The 14499-nt window shown below is 42.6% G+C and overlaps 1 protein-coding gene across 2 annotated transcripts in view; it reads left to right on the forward strand.

The window, feature by feature from the left end:
• SEC24D (SEC24 homolog D, COPII coat complex component) overlaps window positions 1-14499 on the forward strand; it is a 113752-nt gene that overhangs the window by 75619 nt on the left and 23634 nt on the right. For both annotated transcript variants that reach the window (XM_040237393.1, XM_040237394.1), the window contains exons 10-12: window positions 3108-3232; window positions 9488-9679; window positions 10249-10342. In XM_040237393.1, coding sequence (XP_040093327.1) covers window positions 3108-3232; window positions 9488-9679; window positions 10249-10342 — 411 coding nt within the window. The remainder of the gene's footprint in view (window positions 1-3107; window positions 3233-9487; window positions 9680-10248; window positions 10343-14499) is intronic.

Here is a 14499-nt window from a genome sequence, read left to right on the forward strand (position 1 = left end):
CATCGACTACTCTGTCAGGCTCCTCTGTCCGTGGAATTTTCCAGGCAAGAATACTGGAGTGGGCTGCCATTCCCTGCTCCAGGGGGTCTTCCCCACCCAGGGATCAAACCCAAGTCTCCAGTGTTTCCTGCACTAGTGGGCAGATTCTTTACCATGGAGCCCCCAAGGAAGCGCAAATGGTTAGGACGGTAGATTGTTTTCTGTGTTTTACCACTATTGAAAATAATTTTAAAAGGAAAGAAAATGAGGGTCCAAATTTGGTTACTGGAATGAGAAGGAGCCGCAGAGGCTTCACAGTTAACTCCGTGTGGCTGGTAAGGGAGGTGGACGGTTCCAGAGAGAGGGAGGGATGTAAAGCCCGGATTGTTTGAGTGGATCATGCTTTCTGGAAGTTCCTTGAGGAAGACTAGCGGGAGTGGGAGCAGTGTTGTCTACACTTCTGAGTGTAAGGTGCTGGTGGGGCCTTGCCAGGGAGGCGTGCTGTGCTGTAGTTGACCGGAATGCTGGCTGGGAGCGCAGGAAACGCCCTGCGGAGGGAACCTGAGGAGTCGCCGATAGAGAGGTGCTGCTTAAAAATGAGCAAATGAGATTCTGTGCTGGAGCATGTGGTAGGGAGAGTGAGGAAGGTGTCCTTTGGAAGAGGTAAGAAAGTGAGGAACAGAGGAGATCAGACAAGTGGGAGGGGAAGTGACACCTTGTGCCTCGGCAGCTGAAAAAGGGAAAGTGGCCTGCCAAGCTGAAAGCTGCAGAGATGGAGATTGAGGAGAGCTGGATTTTATTTCAGATCACTGTAGTTTGTATCCAGGAGGTCTGTGAGCTTCAAGAGAGCAATTTTAGTAAGACGATCCAGTAAACCAGCTTATAGAGTTCATCCATTGCTAGGCTTGGCTGGACAAAGCCCGCTGGGGTGCCTGGGTGGAGTGGTGGGTGAAGCCAGTGATGGGGCCAGTACAGGTGTTAAGGCCTGAGATGAGACGCTTCCCGGTGGCTAAGAGGCAAATGGGGTAAAACATGTGAAAGAAGCAGCGGGGATGACCCAGAGAGATGTTGTGGGGAGGGGGGTGGGAGGGGGGTTCATGTTTGGGAACGCATGTACACCCGTGGTGGATTCATGTCAATGTATGGCAAAACCAATACAGAATTGTAAAGTAAAATAAAAAATAAATTAAAAAAAAAAAGAAATCAATGGAACTTGATGGAAAGAAGAGGAAGCGTCATGTCTAATTTCACGTTTCCAAGCCTTTGGGTTGATGTGTAGTGATGTTACTGATAGAGCTGTTGGAAGGCAATGTTCCTTAAGGGAAGGATGTATTAGTTTTGTGTAGGTGGCTCAGCTGGTAAAGAATCTGCCTGCAATGCGGGAGACTGGGTTTGATCCCTGGGTTGGGAAGATCCCCTGAAGAAGGGCATGGCAGCCCACTCCAGTACTCTTGCCTGGAGAATCCCATGGACGGAGGAGCCTGGTGGACCACAGTCCATGGGGTCGCAAAGAATCAGACGTGACTGAAGTGTCTAACACACAAAATGACGAAGATGAAGAAAATGCAGAAAACAAGTTAGAGGGATGCATTACGTTGAAATGTGTAGATTGGAGATAATGGAGGACATTCAGTGGGGAACTGGGGATGCTGAACTTCGGCGAGAACGTGAAAGTGGTAGGGCATGTTTGGCGTGGTCTCAGGTTTTGGTTCAATCACTGGGAATGACTGTTGTTTTAATTCTGTGTAAATTGGCATAAGCATGTCAGGAATTAGATTATGTGGAAATCGAGAGGTTGGCAATAAAAATTGCTCGTGTAGACAGCAGTAGTTATTTTCTTTTTCTGACTTGTTTTATTTGGGGCCATGCTGGGTCTTTGTTGCGGCGTCAGGCTTTCTCTGGTTGTGGTGAGTGGGCTTCTCCTGTGGAGCCTGGGCTCAGCAGTGGCGGCGCACAGCCTTAGTTGCCCCGAGGCATGTGGGATCTTCCTTGACCAGGGATTGAACTGGTCTCATCTGCACTGCAAGGCAGATTCTTAACCACTCTACAAACAGGGAAGTCCAGTAAAATTCTTATATTTCTCTGTTGGTCTGATTCTGGATGTGGCAAAACTATGAAATAATCAGGTTGGTAGTTTTCAAGTCCTGCAATTTTTCTTCTTTTTTTTTAACAAATGACTTTTATAAGTGAAATGTTACATCTAACCCTATAGTTGGATATAGGACGAATACGAATTAGTAAGATAATTGGGAGATATTATCACCTAATTTTATAACTGTAGCAATTAAAATATAATTTAGAACATTTTTCATTTATCCTAAAGTTAAGATTTAATTAGCCTTAATTCTTTATTCTCTAGTGTCACAAAAGACGTTTGCCTGTGGTTCTATTTCCTAAATATTTTGTACAATCCAACTGACAAATCCCTTGCTAAGAGCTGTTTGAACACCAGCCAGTAAAGGAACCAAAAGCTACAAAACGTATTTAGCAGCTGCTTTATGTTACAGTGATTATTTCAAGCAGATAGAAAAAAGACCCAGTATTCAACTTTTTTTTTTTTACCATAAGTATGTAAGGAACAGGTAAGTATTTGATAATATAGTATAAATTTTTAAGTATACAATTATATTTTTGTATCTAATTTCATATCTTTAAAGAGCTTATAAAGGAAGAGTTGAACATGATGATATCAAGTTTATGAAGTTTAACTTCAGTTTTAAAAACAAACACTAATTATAGTTTTGTACTGTTGACGGCAGTTTGCCAGGGTTCCAGACACATTTCTTCCTCTAAGGCAGAGGGTTATAAGCAAGGCCCCCACAAGACTGTACCCACCTTTGGGCAGTTGGGGTCATAATGTCTTCTGAGCCCTGCAAAAGTGAACCTTCTCTGCTAGCTGTCATAATCCTGTCTACTTCAGTAGTGGGACTCAGGTTGCAGCCTGGAAAATAAACAGGCTTTATCTTTTTTATAGTGGCAGAGACTGTTCCAGAAAGTGATTTGATTCCACAGATGTATCATAAAATATGAAAGGAGAGGTCTGATGACCTTCTAGAGTTCTGGGGGCTTTAATTTGATGATGAAACGCATGAACTTTATATATGTGTGATTTGCTTGCTTTCATGTAGAAGAATAAGCCTCCCAACCCACCAGCCTTCATCTTCATGATTGATGTGTCATATAGTAACATCAAGAATGGACTTGTGAAGCTCATATGTGAAGAGCTGAAAACCGTGCTGGAGAAACTTCCAAAGTAAGGGAACTTCCATTCTTTCTGTAACTTACGCAATATTGCTGAATTAATTTATCGGCCAGAAAACTAGTGCTGAATGGCCCATTGAGATTTTTTGCTAATGGGGACATTAGATAATTGTTTAAACAGCATCAAATAATCCTTAAAGAGTCAGAGTGCTCTTTTGTACGAAGAAAAAGAAAACTGATAAGAAATAATGCCACAGTAAGCAACATTCAAAACACATTCTAGGGACTTCCCTGCTGGCTCAGTGACTAAGACTCTGTGTTCCCAATGCAGGGGGCTCGGGGTCAGCCCCTGGTTAGGCAACTACATGTCGCAGCTAAGAGTTTGCACGCCGCAACTGAGAAACAAGAAGGCCCTTCTGTGTCCCAACAAAGAGCGAAGATCCCGCATGCTGTCTCTAAGGCCTGGTGCAGCCAAAACAAACAAACAAATGAATAATTAAGCAAAAGCTAATCTTAAAGAAGTACATTCTAAGTTGTAAGGAAGATCCCAGCAGTGTGGCGGGAAAAGCCTTGGCAGTCAGTTTTCCCTTTTCAAAAACACTGATTTTCCAGTGGAAACACATAGTTGCTGGTGCGGTAGGTATTTCTGAGGGACGCAGGAAAACTGACCTCATGGCAACCATTGCGGCTCTGTGGCCAAATTTCTTTCTGTCCATCTGGTTCCCTGTCTGGCCCCTCGGCAGCCTTCCTGCCTCTGTGACCTGTGACTTAAGGGCACAGCGTACATCACTTGTCTTGTCATTGCAGGGGGAGTGCATAAAAGGAAAGATGGAAAGTGTGTTAGCAGACATGACTATATTTTATCCTACACAAACTAGCTTGTTTAGGATTGGACCTAGCATCTAGGAAGGAGACTTGGAGCAGGGAGAAAGCCTTTGTTTATGCGATGGAAGGCATGTTTAAGGAAGAAAAGAGGCTGTGGAAGACCGTCTGAAACCTGGTGTGTGCGCCAGTCTTAATCTCTTCCGCCCCTCCCCATACCCTGAACATCAGCAGCCTCTGTCCTGGAAGGGTGCTCTGCGGGCTGGGCTGTCCACAGCCCCCAGGGCTCCGTGAGTGCTCGGGCGCCCCTCCTCTCTGCTCCACGTGTGGCTGGGGCTGTGGTGCCCGTGAGCGAGCGCTGGTGCCGGACCTCCCAGGAGTCGTTTTGTTTGTATCTGTGAAGCTGAAGTCATCATATTCTCAAGGAGATGGTTTGGAAAAGCAGTGGGGATGTTTAAAAAAACACTGAGGTGATTTCAGACTGAATTTTGCAGTGAAGAATGAGCTGGAGCAAGATGAAGATGGGGCAAAAAAAAGGCCTTGCTGCCTGCCAACGGTTGTGACTACAGTGTCTGTTACCTCATGCTCAGGGACACTTCACAAGGATGGACTTTCTGCCGAAAATGACGTCTTTGATCACAGACCTCTCACAGGGCCGCTTTAATATACTACATATGAATTTCACACTTGAGGAGTGTGAAAGCTACTCTGATTTCTGAAAATAGTCTCTCTCTCTCCCCTTCTCTCAAACTGCTTCAAATTACTTTCTCACATGACTATTCACATGTCTAGTCACTTCACCAGCCCCGTGTGCCTTTTCAGCACACTGGTGATATACAGCGTATGCTATTAGGTGTCATCATAACTTTTATATACCATTGGAGCAGACATGTGACTTTGGCAAAAGATAGGAGAAAAGTAAAAAAAAAAAAAAAAAAAAGATACTGCTGGCTATTCCCTGCCACTTCTCAAATATTCTCATAAAAGTTCTTATTCAAGCCAAAATACCTTCTCTTTATCTTTTATTTATTTTTTTTAATTTATTTATTTTTTATTTTACTTTACAATTCTGTATTGGTTTTGCCATACATTGACATGAATCCACCACGGGTGTACATGCATTCCCAAACCTGAACCCCCCTCCCACCCAAAATAATAGCAAATGAAGCAACTGACAAACAACTAATCTCAAAAATATACAAGCAACTCCTGCAGCTCAATTCCAGAAAAATAAACGACCCAATCAAAAAATGGGCCAAAGAACTAAATAGACATTTCTCCAAAGAAGACATACGGATGGCTAACAAACACATGAAAAGATGCTCAACATCACTCATTATTAGAGAAATGCAAATCAAAACCACAATGAGGTACCACTTCACACCAGTCAGAATGTCTGCGATCCAAAAATCTGCAAGCAATAAATGCTGGAGAGGGTGTGGAGAGAAGGGAACCCTCCTACACTGTTGGTGGGAATGCAAACTAGTACAGCCACTATGGAGAACAGTGTGGAGATTCCTTAAAAAATTACAAATAGAACTACCTTATGACCCAGCAATCCCACTACTGGGCATACACACTGAGGAAACCAGAATTGAAAGAGACACATGTACTCTTTATCTTTTAAAATGAGCTTCCCTGGTGGCTCAGCTGGTAAAGAATCCACCTTCAATGTGGAAGACCTGGGTTCAATGTCTGGGTTGGGAAGATCTCCTGGAGACGGGAATGGCTATCCACTCCAGTATTCTAGTCTGGAGAATTCCGTGGACTGTGTAATCCATTGGGTCACAAAGAGTCAGGCACAAATGAGCGACCGTTCCAGTGCAGGAGATGCAAGAGATGTGGGTTTGATCACTGGGTCAGGAAGATCCCCTGGAGAAGGAAATAGTACCCCACTCCAGTATTCTTGCCTGGAGAACTCCATGGACAGGGGAGTCTGGAGCGCTACAGTCCATGGGGTTGCAAAGAGTCAGACATGACTGAGCACATCTTTTAGGTTAAAACAAATCTATTTTTTCTTTTCTTCCATGAAATCTATTTTGGGCTTTATGTATGTGTGCGTATGTATAACTATATTTTTGATGGTATGATTGCCATCAATTTGGTTTAATTCTTTGAATTAAAGCAGGTAATGTGCCAAAGAGCATTTTTAAAGCACAGTATAAGTCTTGGTTAATGTCTAAGTCAGGTCTTCCCTGGTGGCTCAGTGGTAAAGAATCTGCCTGCAACGCAGGAGACATGGGTTCAGTCCCTGGGTCAGGAAGATCCCCTGGAGAAGGGAGTGGCAACCCACTCCAGGGTTCTTGCCTGGGGAATCCTGGGCACAGAGGAGCCTGGCGGCTACAGCCCAGGAAGTCGCAAAAGTCGGACATGACTTAGCAACTAAACCACCACTACCACGAGTGTCTAAGGTATGTCCATCTCTCAGCTAGTCTTCTGAGAAGGGAAAGCCTGCTCCTTACTATTGAGCTTTGAATTTGCATCTTTGGTAAGGCCAGGGTGAGAGACTTCTCTGTCTGACTTTTCTGGAAAAGGACAGAAAAGATTTGAAGTGTTTTACTTGTTATTCACGCCAAACTCTTGGCTTTCTTTCTGAGTTGTTTGTGTTTAATGCTGGTGTAGCTAATATGTTCAAAATGCTTGATTTTGGAATATTCTAGTTCTTCAGGTTACTTGATATCTTCGGTGTTGCTCTGTCAGATTCATTCCATTATAATAGGGGCGAGTGTTGAGGGAAAGGGTCATTGAAAAAAGGAACAAACCATGTTGTTCTTTATGATATCCTGTCTGTAACTTTACAGAATTTGTATAGAATTAATATGAAGGAGAGACAGATTCCATTTTCTTCTGGATATGGTTTATCAAGGCAGCTATCCTGTTGAAAAAGAAAATTTTAGCATAGTTCTTTGTTTCTCAAATTTAAGAACAACTGTTCCAGTGAAAACACTACTCCTACTATCTTGTAATAATGTGAGATGTCCTGATTAGATATTTATAAAAAATGTTCATTAGAATTTAAGTGAACCCTATGAATCCCAGGATACTCTTTTCCTATCATTAAAAATGTCCAAATCCAATAGGGAATAGCAATCCAGATTCTTCTCTATAATTTCTGTGTCTTTTGCCTTGGCTGACTCCACGTTAACTATTAAAAGAGAATAAATACCCTTCATGATTTGCTGGACATTTTTCTCTTACATAAAGTTCACTGGGAAATAGGAGCTTAACCAATGGTGTGCTGGAAAACTGCTCTGAAATAAGAAAAGCCTTTATTTGCATTCTTTGCTCATTCCTGTAGTGTAAATACTTCCAGGAGGCTGATTTTAAGCTACCAACGCAACATCACTCACCTGGAGTTCGGAAAAGATACAATCAGTTTATCAGTCTGGGCTCTAACCTGCCATCCCAAACACGTGTTTCACCGTCATGATAATCATCCTCAACAAGACCTCTAATTCCTCACATTGTGCTAGACCCTCAGAGCAGAGAGCATAAGCCTTGAGCCCTGACCTTTATTGGTTTATAGTCAAGGATTCGGGAAACAGTAACTGAAAGATAATATCCACCAAGAGCCAACTGAGAAGGAGTTATAGGAAGTTAGGGAAAGGAAATGAGGTCTGGTTGGTGGCATCAAGGGAAGTTCCATGGAAGGAGGACTTGTGCTTGGCCTTGAGGAGTAAGAGTCTAATGAAAAGGGAAAGAAGAAGGGAACATGGATGCCGTATGGTATCGTCATGGTTGCCTGAGGTCATACAGTTTAGGGTGTGGAGGGGATGTGTGTGTGTAAGAGTCTGTGTATGTGTAGTCATCCTTACAAAAGGTAAGGATTCTCATTTCTAAAAATGTTGCCAGAGTCCAGAATACAAACATTTACCAAGTGCTTCTGGAAGAGATTATAAGGATCTATTTAAACTGCCCTGTCATTTATCAAGGCCACAGTGAAGAGCAAATGCTGTCAGCAAAGTAAACAGAAAAATATAAGAGGATTTAAAGTCAAGAGTCAGCCTGTACTCTGCTGGAATGTCGATGGTGGGACCAGCTGCTGGAACTTCACATTTCCCTTTCTCTTGTACTCAAGTAACTCTTTAGTGAAGTGAAGTGAAGTCACTCAGTCGTGTCCAACTCTTTGCGACCCCATGGGCTGTAGCCTACTAGGCTCCTCCATCCATGGGATTTTCCAGGCAGTAGTACTGCAGTGGGTTGCCATTTCCTTCTCCAGGGGATCTTCCCAACCCAGGGATCGAACCCAGGTCTCCTGCATTGTAGACAGACGCTTTACCGTCTGAGCCACCAGGGAAGTCTTCAGGCCGTGTGCAAAGTTTGGAAACCGAGCTGTTCTTTTTCAAAAAAGCTGCTCCCTGAGCAGAGTAAGTTTTACTGAAATCTAAGGGTCAGAGAAAGTGGCATCCGTGTTCTGTAGTTCTCACACCATCCCTGAGCACCGTGTTCTGTCCACTGCTAATTATTAGTAAGAGCATCAGTGGTGTCCAGGTGTGTTATTTTAGAAAGGGGTGAGGAAGCAGGAGGGGTGGGGGGAGAAAATAACTGGAGTCCAGACCGCTCAACTCTGAATTTACTCAGTGCAGACTTGAGTGAGAAGATTCATACCTGTATACTCCTTTCAGGAAGAGTAGAGCCTTGTCCTGGAATTCTGCAAAAATTTTAAACTCTCTGTTGCAATTGTGTAGTCTGTATTGCTTTTACTGTCTGGTTGTGAGTATCACAAATGGTTCCCTAGTAATTTCATCGTCAGTCCATATATGTGGTTGTTTTACGTGTTTGCTCTGTATATTTGTTTATATGGCATGGTGAGTTAGTCGCCAAGTCGTTTCCAAGTCTTGTGACCCTGTGGACTGTAGCCCGCCAGTCATCTCTGTCCGTGGGATTCTCTGGGCAGGAATAGTGGAGCCAATTGCCATTTCCTTCTCCATTATATGGTATATAACTTTCAAAATCTAGCCCTTCTCCTGTTGAGTCTTGAGAATGGGTAAGACGAGTCACAGGGGAGGAGCAGGTCCTTGCTTGATAAAATAGCTGTCCCGTTTGTCATCTGAACGTGTGTTTTTCTTCAGATATGCCATCTGTTACTCTGACCTTCTGGTGACTTCTGAGAGCTTTGTTTATGAAGAATGTAATAAGCCTAGCTTGTTTATGGTGGTGGGGGTGGAATACTTTGTAATTGCTATGGCTTGAGAATAAATATGTTAGAAAAATACAAACAAATTCATAATATTTTTTTAACCTAGATTTTTGAGAACAGTTTTTCTTTATCAACTTACTTACTTTCGAAATATCTCCCACCCCACCACTGTGACTCAGTATTATCTACATCTGGTAAATGATAACAAAACTTTAAACATATCTTCCATATATTTTATGGAATTCCTTACTGAATTTAATACAAATTCCTTACTGAATTTCTCATAGAAACCTCTCTCATAAATTTATGAAAGAGCCTCAAACTGTTTTTTCCCCCCTCTCACAGGGAAGATCAAGAAGAAACTTCTGCAATTCGAGTTGGTTTTATCACATATAACAAAGTCCTGCATTTCTTCAACGTAAAGAGTAATTTGGCCCAGCCTCAGATGATGGTGGTGACCGACGTCAGCGAGGTCTTTGTTCCGCTGTTGGACGGTTTCCTTGTCAACTATCAAGAATCTCAATCTGTGATTCACAAGTAAGTAACAAGTGCTTGATAGTTTAGACCCACATCACTTGTCTGTTTGTTCATGTCTTGATTCAATCACATATGTTTTGTTTTGTCATTAACAAGGGGGTTTTAACACATGGATTATAAAACTCTATGTTAGGTCTGTCTCCTCTCAGTGCAGACCAGTATCTAAAATGAGGAATGTGTTAGGACTCACTCTCAGCCCTGTCCATCCCTTCTCTTTGCTGGAACGGCAGCCCAGGAGTTGTTTGCTGTGCGTGGATGAGCGTCTTCAATGAAGATGTAGCCACTGTTCTATAATTCAGAGTCTAAGAGATCAGAAATGTGGTAAATAGAAAAGTGACAGTTATAAAGAGCATGATTTTTGTAAATTTTGCAACCAGATCATGAATTTTGGTGCCAGACCATGCCAGGATATCGTTCCCTGAGGGAGGGACCTGTGAGATTCACCCACAGGTGTTCAGTGTGAAATAACTGCCACGTGTATTTAGCCTTGATGTGTTCGTGAGTTACTTCTCGATGTTTGTTATAAATATGCAAGTATTTAAAGCCTCTTGCGCATTCATTTCTTACAGTTTACTGGATCAGATTCCAGAGATGTTCGCAGACTCTAATGAAAATGAGACCGTCTTTGCCCCTGTCATCCAGGCTGGCATGGAAGCCCTAAAGGTGAGCAGAAGCTGCTTTTGGTTGGTAGTAAATAAACTTTAAAAATGACACACACAAGGGAAGTTTCATCCATGAAACAAAATGCAGCCTTCATTAAAACATGCAGCTTGCTGGAGGCTGTTCCCCACTTCCCCGCAGATCTCAGGCGGAAATGGCCAGACCGCAGCTCACCCCCAGCGTTTACATTCCAGCGCTGTTAGCATCCGAGCAGCTGATTCCGTCAGGTTTCCAGTTCAGCTCCTCCCTTTGGCTTTCATATGAACTTTATGTGGTCTATTTTTAAATTATTGCAACAACATCTGAACTACCAGATATGAAGAGAAAACCCCCCATTTCTCTCCTTCCTGGGGGTTTTCAAACATGCAGGGGCAAAGTCGCGACAGTCAGTGACAGAAGCAAATGCTGCTGGGCCTTCCCGAATGCCAGCGGGTGTGGGGTTGGCATGACCCTGGTTGGGAAGCTGGGCCCAAGTGACTCTGGTCATTGTCGTAGTAATAAGGCAGTGATTTTAGGAAGGCAGGATGGTTGGAAAGTGCCTCACTCTTAATCATTATTACCTAGCACAGGAGTCACCTTTGGCCTAGACAGCTGGTTCCTGAAATTGGTTTTTTTATTCTTATTAGTAAACTTACACTTAATGTTAATTTTTAAGACAAAATGGCTGGCAATAATAACAAACAGCAACAACCCTACAGAATTAAGTTTATGAACTACTTCCACATAAGTTTTGTGTCCAGACGTTTTAGTCTGGTTCCAGTATAGATGCTTGCCTGGGTTTTTTGATCTTCAGAGTATTTACTGATGAGATTAAAGACCGCAGATGTCCCTCAAAAAGCCTCAATACATGTTAATTTAATGTAGAGTTAAAGATAAATTTTACATCTGAAAGAGATTTGGAGATGTTAAGTTTCATCCCGTGGAAGCCAGCAGTGATCATTGTTTGGGCTATAGAAAGACTTTAGGAATTCCTATTTTATTCCACACTGCTAAAGACAAATGTCTCTTTCAGTTTGAAAGTTCTGCAGTTGTTGCTATTCTGTCCTCCGAAAAGGTGTCTAGAAATTCATATGTAAATTTCCTGATGTGTGATAAGGTATACATGACGCTACAGGTCTTTCTACCCTAAAGAGTTCGTCCTGGGAGCAACAGTATATTCACGTGCACGTGCCTGAGAGGAAAGATGAGTGGAGAATCGCAAGCCAGTAAATCGTTAGTTAAGACAGCAGAGTGGCTCTTCTTTAGTTCTAGTAAATAAAATTTTAAGAAAGACAGGCATGCACACACACAGGAAGTTTCATCCATAAAAGAAAATATAGGCTTCATTAAAATACACATACAGAATCCCAGCTCAAGCCCATATATCATTTCAAACAGGGAGCAATACTGTCTTGTCACAGTGGGTTCCACATCAGCAGTCCACAGGTGCTCTAGGGGCTGCTAAGCATCCTAGAAAGAAGAAATGTAGGGAGCAATTTGTGTGCGTGCTTTCCATGCGTCCAGAGTGTGGCGTATGATACGTGACGGAAAAGCACTGTCTTCTTAATGAGCAGGGTGTTCTTGGAGGTCACTCAGTACCACGCTGACTGCACTGTCAGTGTTCTCAGCTGCCTGTCCTTTAGCAGGGGCCAGTTCATTTCAGCTGATCTCCTTTTTATCTTTATATTATACTTGCAGTTTTAATGTTAGAATAACATATGCCTTTCCTCTGACGTTTAAAGAGAAGAAACGAACATCTAAATATAACTAATCAGAAGTCAAAGTTAATAAGTACACTGTTCTTACAAGGTAGAATGAGCTCCTTTTGGAGAAGGTAAAGAGCTGTCTTTCTATGAAGATACGGGGCTGCCTTTATAGAACGACAGAGTTGGACACGCTGTCGGTGGCGGTTACTGCCCCGTGCCTGCTGGCAGGTTGTCCCCCAGCCGCAGCCCTGAAACGGACTCCGTGGCTGCAGAAGGACCAGGAGGCAGCCACGCCCCGCCTCATGTCAGTGCAATCACGTGATTAAAGCGCAAGTACTTTGAAAAACTATAGCTTTTTGGCCCCACTTCCAGAGATCCTGATTCATCAGCTCCACAGTTTGCTGATTATCTGTATTTAGGAACCACCAGCATCAAGAATTGCTACTCATTCTGCAATCTCTCAGAATATCCTCACCTTAAGTTAGCTCCCCAGGACATTGCATGCTGATCCTTGCAACTTCACATTACACTTGGACTAAGAATGCTTTTCATTGAACTATGATTTAATGTATCATTCTGTGCTTTTATTTATTTTTAATTTATGTGTTCAGCTGTGCCAGGTCTTTGTTGCCCTAGGTGCAGTGAGCAGGGGAGACCCTCACTGCAGTGTGCAGGCCTCTCCTTGTAGTCTCTTCTCTTGTTGCCGACCCCAGGTTTCGCTAACCGTGGCACATGGGCTCCAGAGCACAGGCTCAGTGGCCGTGGAACGCAGGCTTAGTTGCTCGGCAGCATGTGAAGATATTCCCGGACCAGGAATCGAATCCGTGTCTCCTACATTAACAGGCAGATTCTTTACCACTGAGACACCAGGGAAGCTCTTCTATGCTTTAAACTATTGGTTAAATTAAGAAAGAACACAACGAAGAAAGTTTCTTTCTTGTGTAGAGCATTAGGTGGAGACATTATTCAATCTCTAATGTGTAGAAAAGATTCACTAGCTGGTTTCCTAGAGTCAGTTGTGATAAGCATTCTAATTCATAGTGTTAGCCTTAACTACAATAAAAAATACTACTACTGCTTAGGGGGGGTGTTTCTAGTTTCCCTGACCTTTCTACTGATTTCTACATTTGCCTTAGTAATTCTATTATTATGTGCCTTTAATTGTCTGTTTCCTCAAAAGTATTTTTACAAGTAGATTATTGCTATAAATAACAAATTAATGAAAAATGTTTCTTCTGCATCTCCTAGGGAGATTCCAGGTGATTATAATTTGTTGTATAAGAGCAGAAACTACTGTAGTACAGTTGGAGCTTGTCTGTGGGTTATACTTTCTGCCTCAAGCAATTTTATCAGGTTTGGATGAAGAAAAAATAGGATAAATGTGTTGTGTGTTTGTGTAAAAGTGTGTAAATGTCTGATGTGTGTATGATAGTTCTGCTGCCTCTGACAGTCATATTATCTCATCATCTTTCAGGGCCTGTGTGGCTCAAAATCAGTCAGACTTAAATTTGTATGTACATATACAAGGATACTAAAATTCTGGCCTGAAGTCATTATCAGGCTGAAGGCTAACAGTTTTGGGAACCTGCAGGGTAGTATCTAAATACTGAAGAGACCACATCTTTCATTCACTTGTTCTTTCAGTCAACAAAAATTGACTGAATGCCTGTGTTTTATGAGACAGTGTTAGGACTACTGTCCCTGTTTCTCAGTTGCTTACAGTGTGTAGAAGAGATGTAACTCTGTAATACAAGACATGATGTTTATTGCTATTATTCCCCAAAAAAAGGTGTGGAGCAAGAGAGCAAAGAGGACCTCTAGAGCGTCCAGGTCTGTGGCAGGTCAGTGAACAGCTCAGCATATTCTGCTCAGGAGGCCAGAGCCCGGAGTCTCATCCCCCTGGATAGGAGGAGATGCTGAAAGGACAGCAAAGTGCACCGTTTGTTATTTGTGTCCGAGTAGAGATGCTGCAGAACCAGACTCCCCCACTGGAATTATAACTTTACCTTCTATCAGATAGATGCCAAGTCAAAGCTATATATAATTAGTTGTAATAAACTTTTTGAAGCAAAGACGGAAGACAAAAATGGACATAAAACACGCGCAGATTTGTCACAAAGATAAAAAGGGGCTTGTTGGAACGTTCTCACACACACTCACCAGCTGAAGCATTCAGTTCTGTTTTGTGTTGTACACGCTTCTGTGTTGACAGCCCCTTGCATTCTTCGTGTCTTTTTTTTTTAAATATATATAGTCTTTCAAAATCTGCACCTATTTTAAAATCTGACACTCATAACCCAACTGTATGTGAATTGCTGGCATTGTCTTTCAAGTTGCCCTCAGAACAGTTTTCTGAGTTAGCTTTCACTTTCCCATAAAACGAGAGAAACAGAGTTTGCCAAAAAGTTGGAGGGAAAAGGCCTTTAGCAGTTATGCTTCAAATACATCGTTAGATGCGGGGAGTACATCTCTCAG

Source organism: Oryx dammah, unplaced genomic scaffold (genome assembly GCF_014754425.2).
Source record: "Oryx dammah isolate SB20612 unplaced genomic scaffold, SCBI_Odam_1.1 HiC_scaffold_3, whole genome shotgun sequence".
Classification (NCBI taxonomy): Eukaryota; Metazoa; Chordata; class Mammalia; order Artiodactyla; family Bovidae; genus Oryx; species Oryx dammah.